We start from the raw sequence: 18,435 nt of genomic DNA, 5'->3' as shown, positions 1-18,435 counted from the left end.
TGTCCACCATATTAGTTTTCCACCAATATTACGCATGCGCGACCGCCATATTACATGGTTTTCGGGGACACATTTTATGTCCCCGAACAAAATCAATGGGAATTAGCGATCTAGTTATAGTATAGATATCTGTGGATGCACCCTATATAAACTGGAATGGGAATCGCCTGAGAATTGGCTGCATTCAGCGGACTCAACTTCTAAATAGCAATCGAAAATGATTAGTTTCTACATTCAGATCCGACCAATCAACGTCGAATTACATTGGAAAATCTAGTAATGTTGCCGAACTGTTGGGTCCGCTGAATGCGGCCAATGTAAATTCTACATGAGGCTTGAATCGCCATTTCTATATCCATAGCAACGCTGCCGGATGTTGGTATGTTCATTTGTATACACTTAGGCCCGGCGTTTCCTGTTAAGAGATACGCCATATTATCATTAGTCGACGGTACGGACTATCTGTTGGAGCTTTCCATTATTTCTTCGATTAAGAGACCTCTGAGGAAAATTAATAATGAGCGACATCGAGGTGAGTCTAATCTTTGTGAGCCTCGCATAACAACGAGATTTTTGATGTGTGAATTTTGATAATACGACACGGGCAGCCTTCAAAATAGTCATTGTATCGATCCAACAACGCGGTTTTATAGTCATTATCAATTCAACATAAACAATACTCGATACGCGACTTTTTTGCTTTTCAATCCTAAAACATATTTTGGCAGTAAATATAACTCTAATAATGACGTTGAATTCATAGTGCTTTATGATGATAATTATAGTAGTCTTTTAATAAAAATGTAAGGTTATAGATATATTGAAATTAAATCGTTTCCAAGCAATTGATCATTCAGTTTATATTGCTCTAATATTTAGAATTATATGTACAAAACGATGTGTTAACTCTTATTCTTGGTATAAAAACATATGGTATAAAAAATATTCCGACATGATAATTCTAAGTAGGTTCAAGTTAAATTTGTATAATACTTGTAATATATGTATTGTAATGAAAATAAAAAGTATATGCACACACACACATACACATACATATATACATATTTTTTTCACAAAGAATCAATCTGTAAGAAAGTTTTCATATTATCTTTATAATGTAGAATGTTATTATAAATTCTGTAATGTATATATCTATATATACAGAGTATCCAATTTTAATCGATCACCCTGAATAACTTTTTTATTTTTGATTGCAGAAAAAAACGTTTCAGACAAAAGTTGTTTGGATCGAAGGGGGATATAAGATGATATCATTGGTTTGACCTTGAGTGAACATGCCAAGGTCATATGAAGTTCAACTTTGTTTTTTTAAATGGAATCCCCTATTTTTCATTGCATATTCTTGTAGCTGTTTTTAAGAAAAAATATGTAATTCACAATTAACAATTACATATTTTTTCTTAAAAATAACTATGTGTTTTCTTTCCATCAATTGATTCCTCTCATTATTTTGTGCATAAAAGTATTGAGATAAGATAATCGAAAAATAAATATTCTAGATATTTTACGGTTTATGTAAAATTAAGAAATTATTTCAAGCCTCATAACTCGAAAAGTACTCAATGAAGAAATATTTTATTATAGTGTCTTGGAAAGCTCTCGAGATAAGCTATAAGAATGTGTAATGAAAAATAAGGAGTTCCGTTTAAGAAATTAAAAGTAACTTTCGCGTGACCTTCAAAAGATTATCCAAGGTCAAATAATTGTCACCATCTTATGTCCCTCCTGAAACCATACAACTTTTGTCTGAAACGTTTTTTTCTACAATCAAAAATAAAAAAGTTATTCGGAGCAATCTATTAAAATGGGACACCCTGTATATATATATATATATATATATATATATATATATATACACACATACATACATACATACATACATACATACATACATACATACATACATATATATATATATATATATATATATATATATACACATACATACATATATATATATATATATATATATATATATATATATATATATATATATACATTTATAAATTCAATTTGATTAACTTTTATTTTAATTAAAGTTATCTTTTATTTCAAAATATTAATATGATTATTGAAAAATTATTCAAAATATTAATGTGGTTATTGAAAAATTTAATACTTTTTTTTTACATTTAATATCTTTGTTTTATTTACCGTTATATGAATAGCTCAGATACCATGGTACAAGTCCACTCAAACTCAATGTTGAGTTATTAGCAGATTTGAGATACAGACAATGTGATTTATCACTAATCATTATAACTGAATTTGTCTGTTTTCAAAGTCAATCAGATTGCATAGTTAAATCATTCTTATCTGTATTTAAGGTAAAAGCAAATGCAAAAGTCTATTTTAAATATTTTTTTTAGATTTGTACCATTTAATATCAGAACAATTTATATATAGGAAAAATATATGTATGGCTATATCTTAATAATTATATAAATTATATATATAATAATATAAAATGTGTATACACACACACACACACAAAATATAATAATAACAATGTATATACAATAATAGTTAGAAGTAATGACACTAAATGAGTTACAAATTATGACAATTACATATTTCTGTAAAATTTTATACATATTTTGAACAGCGATTACTTTTGAACAGCTAATTTTTTCCTTAAAATGTAATTCCTGGAAATTTAAAAAGTAAAAAATTTTACCATTAAAATTACAATGGTGAAATTCTTTGTTTCCACCATAGGGAGAAAGTTATATGAAAGTTCTGCATTTAATATTTAATGTTGCATATACAGGACGAGTTATTAGAATCTTTATAAATATTGATACATTTTGATCGTTTTCTTTAGGTGAAAATGCCAAAAGGTTCGAATTTCTTCAATTCTTTAAATGGAAAATCCTATTTTTAATCAGTTATAATTGTAGAGACTAAAGAGAATTCAACGATTTAATCTTAATCACAGAATAATTTTGAAAAGAATCCAGAAAAACAAAATGAGCAATAAGTAGATAATAGAAGTAATAATTTTTCGAACAAAATAAATTTTATTTAATAAGATGCTTAAAGTGTTACTTATTCATTTCATGACACTTTTGACTCTATGAAAGATGCGCAAATTTCTTGCAACATATCCTTTGGAATTATTCAATAAGCATTGCTTCGTGTCTTTTGGATTGATAAACATAATGTTGAAAGACACAAAAGAACAGAATCTGTCAGGGATTTCATTGGAATAATAGTAAACAAATAGTATGTCGAGATGTACCAATAACTCTTGAAGATATTGAATAATTGAATCAGTATTGAATTCCAAAAGTTAGCATCATATTAAATAAAATTCATTTTGTTCAAAAAATTATTATTTTTATTACCTATTACTTATCCTATTTTTCTGGATTTTTCATTTCAAGGTCACCTCACATGGTTAAGATATTACAAATCGTAGGATTTGTTTTTTCATTCTCAACAATTATAGCTGAAAAACAGGTTTTTCTATAAAAAATTTTAAATAATCTCCAAAATTTTTTCTTCCACATAAAAAAAGAAACTAAGACAATCAAAGTGTAGGCCTTTCAAAATTATTTGCCTTTTGTTTTAAACTATTTTTGTATACACTCAACATTTATGAACATAATAATAAAATAGATAACACAATAATATAATTATTTTTAATTTACAGAGAAGTGGCAGTCGCAGCGCGAGCCCACGAAGGCCACGAACTGCAGATGGCGGTCTAAGGGATTCGCGATCGCATTCACGATCGCGTAAATCACGCGAACGGAAAGAGGCGCATAGAGAGGTCAAGTACTCGAGATCGCGAAGCCGTTCCGTATCGCGTGGCCGAAAGTCGTATCGCGGTAGCAAGTACACGAATGTCGGACATCGAGGCAGTAGCCGTAGTAGGAGTCGCTCGCCATATCGTAGTGGCCGTTATTCCCGTAGCAGATCACGTTCATATTCCCGATCGCGATACTCTCGCGACCGACATGTATATCGATCTCATTCGCGCAGTCCAATGTCGTCCAGGCGACGACACGTTGGCAATCGCGACAATCCATGTCCCTCTCGATGTTTAGGTGTATTTGGACTATCGATTTTTACAACTGAACAACAAATTCATCACATATTCTCTAAATATGGTCCCGTTGAACGAGTACAGGTTGTTATTGATGCAAAGGTACGTAAAATTATTGATAAAAATATATAATAACTGAATCAAATTCATCTATAGTGTACATGAATTTTTGCTTAGAATGAACTCTACATTTTAGAAGTTTGCCGATTTTTTAATGGAATACCCAACACAATGTAAATAATACAGTCATTGTAAGTTATATATGTATATACAGGGTGGACAAAAAAAGTGTTACAAGCTGTTATTTCTGAAAGTATGCATTAAAGTAAAAAGTGTTTTAAATAAAAGTTTGGCTCTGAGGAGAGAAAAAGATGTGTGTGAAGTTGGCATCTCAAGTCTCAGCATCTCACAAATAAACGTCAGATTTTGTTGCATCCAGCATAGTTCTACAGTTCCTGATAGGTTTTAACAATAGTTCCGTCGAATTAATTATAAATATTTAACTTTTAAAAAATGAGATGCCAACTTCCGAAAACATCCAACAGCATCTCATCATATTTCAAATATCTGATCACAAAGCAGTAATATTCCGCAGAGTTCTATCGCCTACGCACATTCTGTCAATAGTTCTGACGATTAAACTTCGTAGAAAATAATTTGTCATCACAAAACATATTTACGCGTACAGGGGTGAGATGCTGGTCGTAAATCACAAGTTCTGACGATTTTAATTGTTTTTTATAGTAAATTGATACTTCCTCTTTACGGTAGAAAAGAGTTCTCGATGATACAGTTAATAATTAATTTTTTAAACACTTTAGAATCAACGAGATGCCCGGCCTATACGTGTAGATATGAGATGCTATCCCTAAATCGGCAGTTCTAGCGATCTTAAATAATTTTTCTAGTAAATTAATATTCCCCCTTCACGCTTGAAAAGAGTTCTGGGCGATACAATTAGGATTTAATTCTTTTAAACAATTTAGAACCAACGAGATGCTCAGTCTATACGTATAGGTATGAGATGCTGGTCGTAAATCGACAGTTCCGGCGATTTTAATTGTTTTTTCTAGTAAATTGATACTTCCTCTTCACGGTAGAAAAGAGTTCTCGATGATACAGTTAATAATTAATTTTTTAAACAATTTAGAATCAACGATATGCCCAGCCTATACGTGTAGATATGAGATGCTATCCCTAAATCGGCAGTTTTAGCGATCTTAAATAATTTTTCTAGTAAATTAATATTCCCCCTTCACGCTTGAAAAGAGTTCTGGGCGATACAATTAGGATTTAATTTTTTTAAACAATTTAAAACCAACGAGATGCTCAGCCTATACGTATAGGTATGAGATGCTGGTCGTAAATCGACAGTTCCGGCGATTTTAATTGTTTTTTCTAGTAAATTGATACTTCTATCTCATATCTACACGTATAGGCCGGGCATATCGTTGATTCTAAATTGTTTAAAAAATTAATTATTAACTGTATCATCGAGAACTCTTTTCTACCGTAAAGAGGAAGTATCAATTTACTATAAAAAACAATTAAAATCATCAGAACTTGTGATTTACGACCAGCATCTCACCCCTGTACGCGTAAATATGTTTTGTGATGACAAATTATTTTCTACGAAGTTTAATCGTCAGAACTATTGACAGAATGTGCGTAGGCGATAGAACTCTGCGGAATATTACTGCTTTGTGATCAGATATTTGAAATATGATGAGATGCTGTTGGATGTTTTCGGAAGTTGGCATCTCATTTTTTAAAAGTTAAATATTTATAATTAATTCGACGGAACTATTGTTAAAACCTATCAGGAACTGTAGAACTATGCTGGATGCAACAAAATCTGACGTTTATTTGTGAGATGCTGAGACTTGAGATGCCAACTTCACACACATGAGAAAAAGATGGGAATATTAATTGGACCTTGGAGTGTAGGTGTCAAGGTGAAGATCTACCTTGTTTTTTTAGTGGAATTACCCTAATTTGTCTAGTATAAGTCGATTCTTCGTAATATGCCACATAAAATGTTATAAGACTAAAATAGTCAAAAATTAAATAATGTACGAGATATTTTATATTTTAAGTTGACAAGATTTTTTACATAAATTATAAAATATCTTGCAAAATATTTATTTTTTGATTATCTTATCTGAATACTTTTATGAACAGAATAATGAAAATAATCAATTGACGTGAAGAAAACATATAATTGTTTTGAAGAAAAGATGAATTTGTAACGAGCAGCTACATTTTTTCTTAAAAACATATTTTTTTTTACATGATTTGATTCCTTTCATTATTCTATGCATAAAAGTATTGAGATAAAATAATCGAAAAATAAATATTTTACGAAATATTTTGATTTATGTAAAAAATTTTGTCAACATAAAATATAAAATATCTCTTAAACTATTTATTTTTTGGCTATTTAATTTTAGCCTTACAATTTTTTGTAGTGAAATATTATGAAGAATCGATTTATATAAACAAATTAAGGTAGTTCCATTTAAAAAAACTAGATTAATCTTCAAGCGATCTTGACTCTTGATACTCAAGGTCCAATTAATATTTTCATCCTTTTTTCCCATCTTAGAACCAAATAACTTTTATTTAAAAACTTTTTTTACTACTACTCTAATGCATGTTTTCAAAGACAATAGTTTGTAATGCTTTATTTTGTCCATCTTGTGTATGTATATGTGTATATATACATATATACAGTATATATATATATTGTATACATACAGGGTGTCCCATTTTAAATAATACGTTCAAATATCTCCGAAACGGTGCGTTAAATAAAAAAATGTTTCAAACAAAAGTTGTATGGCTTGAAGGGGGCCATCAGGTGATGGCAATGATTTGACCTTGGAGAGTCATTTGAAGGTCACGTGAAAGTCACCGTCAATTTCTTAAATGGAACCCCCTATTTTTTATTGCACATTCTTGCAGCTCATCTCGAGAGCTTTCCAAAACACTATAATTAAGTTAGTTTTCATTAAGTACTTTCCGAGTTATGAGGTTTGAAATCATTTCTTAATTTTACATAAACCGTAAAATATCTTGTAAAATATTCATTTTTCGATTATCTTATCTTAATACTTTTATGTACAAACTAATGAGAGGAATCAATTGGTGTAAAGAAAAAACATAGTTGTTTTTTAAAAAAAATATGTAATTAATTGCAAATTACATATTTTTTCTTAAAAACAACTATGTTTTTTCTTTACACCAATTGATTTCTCTCATTATTTTGTACATAAAAGTATTAAGGTAAGATAATCGAAAAATGAATATTTTACAAGATATTTTACTAGAATATTTTACTAGATATTTTATGGTTTATGTAAAATTAAGATATTATTTTAAGCCTCATAACTCGAAAAGTACTCAATGAAGAAATATTTTATTATAGTGTCTTGCCCTCGAGATAAGCTACAAGAATGTGCAATAAAAAATAGGGGGTTCCATTTAAGAAATTGACGGTGACCTTCACGTAACCTTCAAATGACTCTCCAAGGTCAAATCATTGTCACCATCTGATGGCCCCCTTCAAGCCATACAACTTTTGTTTGAAACATTTTTTTATTTAACGCACCGTTTCGGAGATATTTGAGTGTATTATTTAAAATGGGATACCCTTATGTGTGCGCGCGTGTGTGCGTGTGTGCGCGTGTGCGTGCGTACGTACGTGCGCGCGCGCGTGTGTGTGTACAGGGTGATTCAGGACCTCTGCAACAAACTGTGAGGGACGATAGGTCTTGTAGAAAGGACCATTTTTTTGTCAAACAACCCATGTTCTCTGACGCGTCGTTTAGGTGCTGTGCGACCGCGAAGGTCTTAGATGACATTCATTACGATTATGACCTCCTTATTTACTTTAAAGAAGGTGCTCAAAGTGCCTACCCTGAACTTCATTGCATTCATGGCATCGTCGTAACATCGATTGACGGACTCTATCGAACATTTGAGGTCTTTGTTTCATTTGGACAAAAGCAGTGCGTATTCGCTCAATTAAGTCTTCTCTGCACATAAACTTAACATGGTAACCGCTGTTGGTAGATTTGAAGAGCCTTTCGAATTATTACAACAATGTACTTAATTGAGCTAATACGCACTACTTTTATCCAAATGCAACAAAAACCTCAAATGTTCGATAGAGTCCGCCAATCGATGTTACGACGATGCCATGAATGCAATGAAGTTCAGGGTAGGCACTTTGAGCATCTTCTTTAAAGTAAGTAAGGAGGTCATAATCGTAATGAATGTCATCTAAGACCTTCGCGGTCGCGTAGCACCTAAACGACGCGTCAGAGAACATGGGTTGTTTGACAAAAAATGGTTCTTTCTGCAAGACCTATCGTCCCTCACAGTTTGTTGCAGAGGTCCTGAATCACCCTGTATAATATATATATATATATATATATATATATATATAACATTTACAATAGCTACTCCAAAGGTATTTATATTGGGGAATATAAAATAATACCAAAAGTTTAGAACATTTATATATTTAAAATACATATGAACCATTAGCCTCTTGTCACATTGTATACATAAATTATAAATTAATATAACTTAATAATACATTGTAGAATTAGTGGTGATAATAATATGTTACAATAATATAAATCATTTTTATTACATAGACTGGAAGATCTCGAGGATTTTGTTTTGTATATTTTGAATCATCAGAGGATGCCAAAGTAGCTAAAGAGCAATGTACTGGCATGGATATTGATGGAAGAAGAATAAGAGTAGATTTCTCTATTACACAGCGTGCTCACACACCCACTCCTGGAATATACATGGGAAAACCTACGCATTTGCATGATAGAGGATGGGACGGACCCAGACGTAGAGAGTAAGTGTGACTCTCAACTCGCAATTTAATAAGATGATTGTGTGTCGTTGTATATAATATTTTTCTTTCCTTCCAAACTAGGATTAGTTATAGAGGAAGTTACCGTCGTTCTCCTAGCCCGTACTACAGCCGCCGACGTTCTCGCTACGATCGTTCCAGATCACGTTCTTATTCACCACGTAAGTATAATTTCTATTTTAATTTGTATTTTAATGTAAGCAGTCTGCAGTCATATGTTTCATCATTATATTGAAATATATATATTAAAATATACGCGATTACATATTTTAGAAGAGAGGGAAAGAAAGAATGTAGATATGTTTTTTATCGAAAACTAAATACACAACTACAAACGTTTTTAGTTAATTTTTTATGCTTTATTTTATTACATAGCTTTTTTCATTGACGAACATTTTATAGAAAAAAATTTCATAATCATATTTTATAATTTCTAAAGAAGAATATAACTTATTATAGTCATATTTGTGTTATGGTCCGACAGTTATTTGCTATTATTATACATACATATATGCATATTAATATATTGATTACTTTCTTGAAAATAATTTTGAAAATATAAAAACATTGGTTTATAAAATATAAACTGAAATGTTTTCCATACTCAAGACACAAAGAAATTGATTGAAACTAATAGTCAAATATAATTAACTCAAATATATATGACATTATTACGAATCTCAAAAGAGGAGATATTGATGAATAATTTTTTTATTATATTTCATTAATAAGCGTTTTATTTGAGAATTGTTAGATATTCATGCTGCAATATTTCTTTTAGATTCATATTTTTGTAGACTGCTTATATGTCTTATTGAAACGATAAACGATTAATTAGATTGCAAAGTAAGTACTTAAATTAGCGAGAAATGGCAGACGGATGCGTCAGAGAAATGCATTCGATAAATCGTACGGTAGTAATTAAGCAGCAATCCGTAATTTGCGTAACAAAAATCATGGTTTTTTTGTTCCTTAATGAATTTCAGGTCGGTATTAAGTGACACGAGTGTGATGCGAGAGGCCAGGTGTTTTGGAGAGAGCCCTTGACTTTGACCCAAATATTTCTCTCTTCTAACAACGGGTCAAAAAAGAAATTATATTAAAAAAATATGTCACAATATTACTATTCTTACCTTACCAAAATTCTGCATAATATGCAATTCAATTGTGCAGCATTTAAGTTGCAATATTATATAACATCGATTAACAATATTTCAATGCATAAAATGTAGCATATTGTTTGCATGAAATCAGTAAGGTTGGAATAGAAGTAAAAACCTTATTTTCATAAGTTTATATTTCTTCCTACTAGTATTATGAAGATAAGGTTTAAATTATGTAAAAAGGTGTTATAATGTGAAAGCTGGAATATGATTGAGAGCTCGGTGTTTTCTCGATTGTTAGTGCTTATAATTGTATCGATTGTATTCCAGCCATTGGGCTGAATCTGATAAAAATATGGAGTTATTTTCTCCAAAAAAGAAAAAAAAGCAAGAAAACGAAACAAAAAGATGCAAAAAAGAATAATAATGAACCTCGAGTAAAAATAAGTTCTCTAACTTGTTTGTTTGTTTATAAGGTTTTGAATCAAGAGGTATTGGATGATAGAGGGAAGTTTGAAGTTTCTCTCACTCTGAAAAAATGAGTTTTGAAAAGTTGAAGACAAGATATCCGAAGACACGTTTATCTTGCTCACATTATCAAGAATCCGAAGGTTTTCTCGGTTGCTTGTGACAAAGAATATGATCTGCAATTCATTTCCGGCTGAGAAGTCTCAAGCTTAGAAGAGAACTTCAAGCGCTCAGTAATGCAAGTCCGAAGACAGTTGATCGTCAGACCCCCCGAGACAGACGAATCGTTTGGTTGGGGGTGAAACAGGGCCGACGTGTTTCCGAAAATATTCAAGAAGCATCGAAATCTTTTATAATAGGAACGAGCGTAAGGTGCTCCCAGACCTTTATACCGATCATATTCTTTATCAGTTGGTTTGGTTGCCACGCGTCATATTATTCGCTTTAGAGAAATGCAGATATATATATATATATATATATATATATATATATATGTGTATATATGTGCATATATATATATATATATATATATATATATATATATATATATATATGAAAATAAAATAAAAGTTGTATATCTCTCCTTTATCATCTTCTCCCTCCACCATCCTAAGACCTCTCCAAGAAAACATTGTTCTGTTATGAATTTTATCTATCCAACAGTGATCAGAATTTATCATAACATTTCATCAATAAATGTTTTTCTATCATGACCGACTAATCCCTTTACTTTTTACGTTATACGACGTTCTGCATAATATAGACCAGTGTTGGGATTTATTTGCAACTTTCGGCCAGATTTCTTAGCTTACGCCTACTGTTCCCTTCTTACAACTCGCGTCGCTCATAACTAAGGAGCGCTCAGGAACGTGCGCGTCACAAATGTAATGTGGCAATCTATCTAAGTTCTTTTTATTGTTTAATAATAATAAAAATAATTATTCTATTATTAATTACGTTTCAGAATACAAATATTTTCAATTGTTACAGAATATGCATGTAATTAATAATAGAATAATTATTTTTATTATTAATAAACAATAAAGAGAACTGAGATAGATTGTCACATTACATTTGTGACGTGCACGTTCCTGAGGGCTCCTTAGTTACGAGCGTTCGGTGGCGCAGTCGCTAAGGCCCGAGTGGTAAGAGGGGAATGGTAGGCGTAAGCTAAGAAATCTGGCCGAAAGTTGCAAGTAAATCCCAGCACTGATATAGACAACTTTTTACATTTGCGCTAAAAAGAATTCTAGTTCTAGATTAATCTATTTCAATAATTCTCCATTAATATTGCCTTTACAAATTTATAGATCTTAATCCTGTAGAAGTATGATATGTATATAATAGAGAAGTCCGTCTATCTCGTCCTGATTTGAAATATAATGCCAATAAAACCAGCTTCCAATAAGAAAAATTACTTCACGAATTTATAAATTCCAATTTGCCACAAATCATATAAAATTTTTAATTTTAAACGAAAAAATTTAACGAAATTGGATTAAAGTTTAAGTTTTTTATTTGCTGACCTATATTCATCTATATCATTCTAATTATTGAATTGCGATCCACGAATCCTTTTTATTTATGTCAAATGTCCACTTAGAATCATAAATATTAATTTCTCGTATTTTAAATTGAAAGAAAAATATAAGTAATTCACAACCATTTCTAATCTTACTGTTTAAAAGTTTAAATCATGATTGTGCTATAGATTTCCAAACTATGTTCATATGAATTATTTACGTATTGTTTATATATTTACACACAGACATTTTCATATAAATTATTATAAATTAAATATCGAAAGCAGAAAAACAGTAATAACATCATGAATATATGTAAATATAATATTTATTTTCTCTTTTTATCAGTACAAAATTTAGTTTATTCAATCTTTTATTAGATTTTTCGTGACATTATAAACATTGTTATATGTTAAACCATATGCAACACACACATATATATTTTTTTTCTCACACACACACGCATATATATATATATATATATGTATGTATGTATGCGTATATGTATATAGCAGCCAATTCAGCTAAAAAAGAAAATGTGTGCCTGCAGAAGCACAACTGCTCGCTTAGGTCCGATTTCATCATTTAACTTTAATTTTAGTTTAACTCTGTCTTTTTTGAAGGGCACAGAAGGAGAGAGAGAGAGCGAAAAAGTTGGTGAAATCGGACATTAGCCGCTCAGTGAATGGTCGTGCTTCTGGATACACCCATTTTCACTTATTAATGGCCAATTAGGTTAAGCCCAACTAGATTAGACTATTTTTTTAGCCATTTAAATACATAGAAAAGAAAAGAATTTTGTCAATCTAATGACTCCTCCAATCACGAAGAAGGAAATTCTTAAATTTGGTATGTTGATCATTTGTTGGCGTATCAATATAATTCAATTGCGTCGTATAATTATTAATAAATATTTTTTTTCGTGAATGATTACGAAGAACAATCCACTTATCATCATTATGTCTTCAAACATAATAATTTGGATGAAGCAGTGTCTACAATAACATTGTGATGCAGGAAGCTATGATTATCTTTTATTCCAATTTTCACTATTAATTGATTGTCGATCCTAAATACAAGAAGACAGGCAAGGTATGGTTTCCAAGCTTGAGTTCTTATTGCTGCTTGGTTGTATGGGATGTGTTTTGTTATTCTTTATATTCATGGAGAGAGATTTACGGTCACAGACTTCGAAAACGAATCTACTACAATCTCAAAGGACATATGAAAGGATAAGCAAATCATCAGGTGATACGAGAATTATAATCAAACCATCATGCAATGCTACCTTCCTGATATGGATTATCACATCTTATGCGGGTGATCCATCAGCTAGAAGCGCTTTACGACGAGCATATATAGATGAGGAATTACAAACCTTAGGAATTGAAAGAGTATTTCTGCTTGGTAAGTTAAATGATGATGCCGAGAAAAGAACACATGTATCGCAGGATGCATTATTGGACGAGTCGCGACGATTCCATGACATACTTCAGGGAGATTTCCTGGATACTTATAGAAATTTAACTTGCAAACATCTGATGGGCCTTCAATGGGCAACAAATAATTGCAAACACGCAAGATACATTATGAAGATGGACGATGATATAGTTGTAAATATATATGATTTATTAGAAAAATTACATTCAGGTATAATAGAGAAAGATTCCTTAGCTGGTTACATAATGAAAAATATGGTCCCTGTTCGAGAGCCAGCCAATAAATGGTATGTAAGTCAAACTGAATATGCAGACAATATTTATCCTGATTTTGTCTCTGGTTGGCTCTATATTACAAATTCACAAGTGACAAGTCAATTGATCAATTATGCTGAATCTTTTCATAAATCTTTTTGGATAGATGATGTATTTGTCACTGGTATTTTAAGGAAAGGTCTAAACATAAAAATCCAAGATATCAGTAAGATATATACAACAGATCATAGATACTTGGAATGTTGTATAAAGGGAAAAACAAATCTGTTGAAATGTGAATTCCTAATTGGTCCTAACGGCGGTGATACAGAGTTGCAAGTGAGATTCCAAGAATTTGCAAAGTTTTGTCATATAAACTGTTTCATTCGTGCCGAAAATATTTTGGTTGCCAAAACCTGTGTAATTGCATATAAAGAACCATATCTGCACAAAGGTGCTTTCCAAATAAATCCCTTCAAAATTTTATAAATGAATAGGAGCATAGATGTAAAAATTAATATTTCCTTATTTCATGCAAAATCTTTGCTATATTTTTAAAAATAGATTCATTCCCTTGAGCAAAATCTCAAATGTTATTTAAAACATGTTTTGATTAAAACCAAAAGAGCAAAAAAATTTCTTGATAATAGGAAGTAGCAAAGTGGAAGCACTTTTTATAAAATGAGGAAGTACTATAATTTTATTGGAGAGAATATTTTCTGTTTATTATATTGTATACAAAATTTGTACAATATTTTACATTTTTTATTATTATATAAAGTTTTATAGAATTGTAATTGTTTTTTATCTACTTTATATGCATTTTAATAATTTTTATTTAATAGTTACTATCACAGTCCTACATATGTGATAATAATTTCTCTAGTTTGCAATATATTATTATTATACATATAGCTAATACAAATCACATCAATATTTTTAGCGCAAAAATAAACAAGCTTTTGATACTCGTAAATCTTTAAATAAAATTAAGCAGTCAGAAGAAAAAGTAAAATAAAAACATAAAATTTTTGTACTTTATTATCAAAATTGTTTAAAAGACATATATATTATTTGTAATTACTAAGTCATTGACAAAAGGAAATAAAAAGTAAAACAAAAAAATTATATCTCCATAGTTTTTGTGAATACTATATCCAAGGTATGTTAACTCTTCTTGGAAGGAGAGAGATTAAACAAGTTTCAGTACCATTTAGCTGTTATTGAAAAATATGCTAATGCACAGTTTACATGTTGCTTTTTTACTAGTTGCTAACTAAGATGCCAGTAATTAGTTTTAAATATTAAAATACTATGTATATTTATGTATTTTTATCATAATAATACAGCTGTGGCACACTATGGCTCATAACTTGATGAAAATGTATTAGTTACTGAAGCAGTCTAAAGCATGATTTTTCATAAATTAGGATTCATTTATTCTGAGTAGATTTGATCAATTTTTTTTAACAACAATATTGTTACATCATAATAATTATGAAAAATTTGGAATACATACAGACTATTCGAAGTAGGAAAATTTTGTTTACTTAATCTGCAATACTTAAATCATTCTCCAGATTAGCAAATAATACATTCCAAATCATAAGACTGTTAACTATATCACGTTCAGCCATCATTAATAATAAGGAATGATACTATGAAGCCGATGATGCTACACTGTTCTCAAGCATTACATTTAAAATACAGAGTTAGCATGCCTTGGCTATATTAGAAATAAATTGTAAATTTGTAATTTTCATAAATAAAAATATATATTTCTTAAACTTTTACTTTGAAAAACTAACAATGCACCTGAATTTCCCATTTTTCAGAAATACCAAATACGTTATCTCTCAACATAATTCATAAATTATTGATATTCAAGTAATATTTTTAAAGATCTATTTTGTTAGAATAAGAAAAAATAATAATAATGATATATGAAAAACAGTATTTTAAAGCACAGATTTTTTTCTTGGTAACTGAAAAGTGGCGCCTATACATAAATGATCACTACCTATTATAAAATTTGGTATTTTTGGTAAAGCAGCACACTGGCTTACTGTAGGTAGAGCATACTTTTCTATAGGTTGGATATTGCTGTAAAATATGTAGTCGACCGTAATCCATTCATCCTGATACGTCGTCGCTTCCTTCTCACCATGGGCACTTGCATGCCTATAAACACTATGCATCTTGAAAGGATGTGTTAGAGTGCCAGATGAAAATCTCACTGAATAGCCCTTTACGATCTCGATTATCTGTGTACTAGTATTAATGTTGACATTGTTTTGTTGTAGAACATTTGTGTTACAAGATACGGTCATATTCCCATCTCGTTTCTGAAGAGGCAACTCGCTATTTTCCAGCTAAACAGAAACATAAATAGATAAAAAGATAATTAATAACATATATATGCTCACATAACATGTAAAAGAAAACTGATAGACTGAATCATGGATTGAATAAAGAATAAGACATACATAATAAAATTTTAAAAGCACATCAAAGTATCATGATATATTATTTTATAATCTATGCTAAAGTTAAAGAAAAACTTTAAACATGATAGTACTCATTGAAACGAACATATTAAATCTTTGATTTCACAAAACAAAATAAAATTTCAGTATTGTTACATGTGCAATTAAAAACATACCATGACTTTACCAGTACCTTCCTTTCGCAATCTTTGAGTCAAAATGTTAAAATGCTGACAATTATCAGTAATGCATAATCGTGATGGTATCAGAGACTTGGACAAAGAATTATATTGAGAAGGCTCTAAGCTTCGTCCTTTGCCATAATATTCAAACGAACCTTCTGTTAAAAATTTGTAAACGCCTGTAAATGGTTCCAAGTTGAAGTCACCCGTCAGTATGATTGGTAAATATTTTGGGCCCGTTCTACAGAATTATAAACATACATATAAAGAACATTGGATATGATAAAGATATTTTGTTAAAAAACATATTACATGGTATTTTCAACAAATGCGAATCGTTCTATTTCCGCTAATAAAAGCTGTGTCTGTGCTAATCGTACATCGTTACGTCTTGGATTATATAACAAATGAGTGGTTGCAACCACGATTTGTGTTTCTGGACTATCCCTGAGGGATAATTTAGCAATTATTCCAACATTATCTCTATTTAAAAGCTCAATACCAGCTTGATATAGCTCCACTTTTGCGTAATCTAATAAAACAAATTGACTGGAGCGATATAGCAAGAGCAAACCATCCTTTTTATCATTGGTTCTTTTTTTATATAGATATTCATATCCAAGTTGTTTGAATGAAATTACAAAATCTAGTAGATGGTCCTCCTGCATTTCTTGAAGACATATTATCTGGAATATGAGAAAACTCACAATATTTTGTTTACATTCTTATTAAATTTGACAGAACTAAATATAGAAAAATAAGTCTATACATTTGCATCCGCCTCGCGTATCTCCTGTATCAGCAGAGGTTTTCGAATTTTCCAACTCAAAGCTTTCTTGTTATGATCCTGATACAAATATGAATGATCTTCTAACAAGTTTTGTGCAAGGATGTTAAAAGATAAAAGTCTCAAGATGAAAGAATCATCCATATTGTCAGTCAATCTATCTAAAAATGTATAATAAATTATGTTCTTGGGGCAATAAATAATAATATATATAAATGTATGTTACTAAATGGACACACACATACATATATATGTGTGTATATGTGCATGCGCGTGTCCATTCGGTAATTTTTTTTACATTTGAAAAAGAAAAATAACAATCTTTACTTTTTCCAATTCGTTTCCACTTTCTCATAATCTTATATCTTTCTTTATCAATATAATTTCCAGGCTTTGTATCTGCTGCACATATATTAGTTTTAACATTGTGCGTTACATCTGTAAATGCTCCAGGTTGACAATAAACCAAATTATTCGAAGTTGTGTGAAATGATACATCGCACATTGTAGTAGTATTATTTTGATCATAACATGTGCCAAGATAAGATTCCATCTTGGTTTTTGTACATTTTTGATGAGACGCAGGATCCATAAAGATGGCGAGATCGAGATAATTAGAAACAAAAGCTTCCGGAAATGGGTTCAGATATAGGTTCTCTAGGGACAATCGTTGCCAAATTGGCTCTACCATGTAAAAAATCTGAGGAAAAGTTGTATAATAAATAATTAGAAACGGTGTAATGAATGCACACGCAATGAATACATCAAATATTATATAAGGAAAATGTAAAATGTGAAAAGATGTATATAAAATAATTTTAAACGTTATTCAATAAAACTAAATCGTACTTCTTTGAAAAATACATAAAAAAATGACATCATGTTTACGCATGATTAAAAATTATATTAAATTTAAATAATTAATATACACTATTTTTCATCTTAGATGTTTAATTTAATCCGCTTACCTTAAATCTTGATAAAAATACACTCATTCGATGTATTTTGCATAAAAAAAAAATTGAAAAAATTAAAATTGCTGCTTTTTAATTTTGAAAAGAATAATTAAGTATTAAAGATAATAATGCGTGTGAAGGTTAGAAAATCTGTCATATCGACGATGTAAGAAGAATAAGTTCGTTCTTTTTATCTGAACTAGGCTGCGGTCAAGTGGACGCTGAAGATGCTTTGAAGCGTTTGATTGACCAATCAGGGTAAAAGGA

General features: G+C 30.3%; 3 protein-coding genes across 4 annotated transcripts; 2 read left to right on the top strand and 1 right to left on the bottom strand.

The window, feature by feature from the left end:
• The first annotated feature begins 384 nt into the window (after nt 1–384).
• Nucleotides 385–11,957, top strand: Tra2 (transformer 2). Of its 2 annotated transcripts, none has more exons than XM_083087759.1 (5): nt 385–532; nt 3,677–4,174; nt 8,737–8,951; nt 9,033–9,130; nt 10,549–11,957. In XM_083087759.1, exons 1-5 carry the CDS (start codon nt 518–520, stop codon nt 10,572–10,574), a joined length of 852 nt encoding a protein of 283 aa, XP_082943885.1. In that variant the 5' UTR covers nt 385–517; the 3' UTR covers nt 10,575–11,957. The 2 variants fall into 2 exon arrangements, with proteins under 2 accessions (XP_082943885.1, XP_082943886.1); XM_083087760.1 differs by having other exon boundaries at nt 9,956–11,957.
• A 629-nt stretch (nt 11,958–12,586) lies between these two features.
• Nucleotides 12,587–15,544, top strand: LOC145964720 (beta-1,3-galactosyltransferase 5). Its single transcript, XM_083087758.1, has 2 exons — nt 12,587–12,912; nt 13,002–15,544. Exon 2 carries the CDS (start codon nt 13,158–13,160, stop codon nt 14,244–14,246), a length of 1,089 nt encoding a protein of 362 aa, XP_082943884.1. The 5' UTR covers nt 12,587–12,912; nt 13,002–13,157; the 3' UTR covers nt 14,247–15,544.
• On the bottom strand, nt 14,469–18,359 carry Angel (protein angel). The gene is made up of 6 exons (XM_083087757.1): nt 18,181–18,359; nt 17,540–17,912; nt 17,195–17,373; nt 16,738–17,111; nt 16,420–16,666; nt 14,469–16,129 (listed from the first exon to the last, which is right to left on the bottom strand). Exons 1-6 carry the CDS (start codon nt 18,205–18,207, stop codon nt 15,716–15,718), a joined length of 1,614 nt encoding a protein of 537 aa, XP_082943883.1. The 5' UTR covers nt 18,208–18,359; the 3' UTR covers nt 14,469–15,715.
• Between the last annotated feature and the right edge of the window lie 76 nt (nt 18,360–18,435).

This window comes from Camponotus vicinus, unplaced genomic scaffold (genome assembly GCF_025532165.1).
Source record: "Camponotus vicinus isolate PSW18456_S1 unplaced genomic scaffold, iyCamVici1.0 SCAF_14, whole genome shotgun sequence".
Taxonomy (NCBI): domain Eukaryota; kingdom Metazoa; phylum Arthropoda; class Insecta; order Hymenoptera; family Formicidae; genus Camponotus; species Camponotus vicinus.
Note: the sequence above shows the minus strand (reverse complement) of the source record. Positions and strands in the feature narration are given on the sequence as shown.

Excerpts from the sequence above, each read along its gene's own strand:
- LOC145964720 (XM_083087758.1), top strand. The coding sequence starts at position 13,158 with ATGGTTTCCAAGCTTGAGTTCTTATTGCTGCTTGGTTGTATGGGATGT.
- Angel (XM_083087757.1), bottom strand. The coding sequence starts at position 18,207 with ATGAGTGTATTTTTATCAAGATTTAAG. Across the intron at positions 17,913-18,180 it reads TATTTTTATCAAGATTTAAG|ATTTTTTACATGGTAGAGCC; the intron begins GTAAGCGGATTA and ends ACTTTTCCTCAG. Across the intron at positions 17,112-17,194 it reads TACGCGAGGCGGATGCAAAT|ATAATATGTCTTCAAGAAAT; the intron begins GTATAGACTTAT and ends CTCATATTCCAG.
- Tra2 (XM_083087759.1), top strand. Across the intron at positions 4,175-8,736 it reads AGGTTGTTATTGATGCAAAG|ACTGGAAGATCTCGAGGATT; the intron begins GTACGTAAAATT and ends TTTATTACATAG. Across the intron at positions 8,952-9,032 it reads GACGGACCCAGACGTAGAGA|GATTAGTTATAGAGGAAGTT; the intron begins GTAAGTGTGACT and ends CTTCCAAACTAG.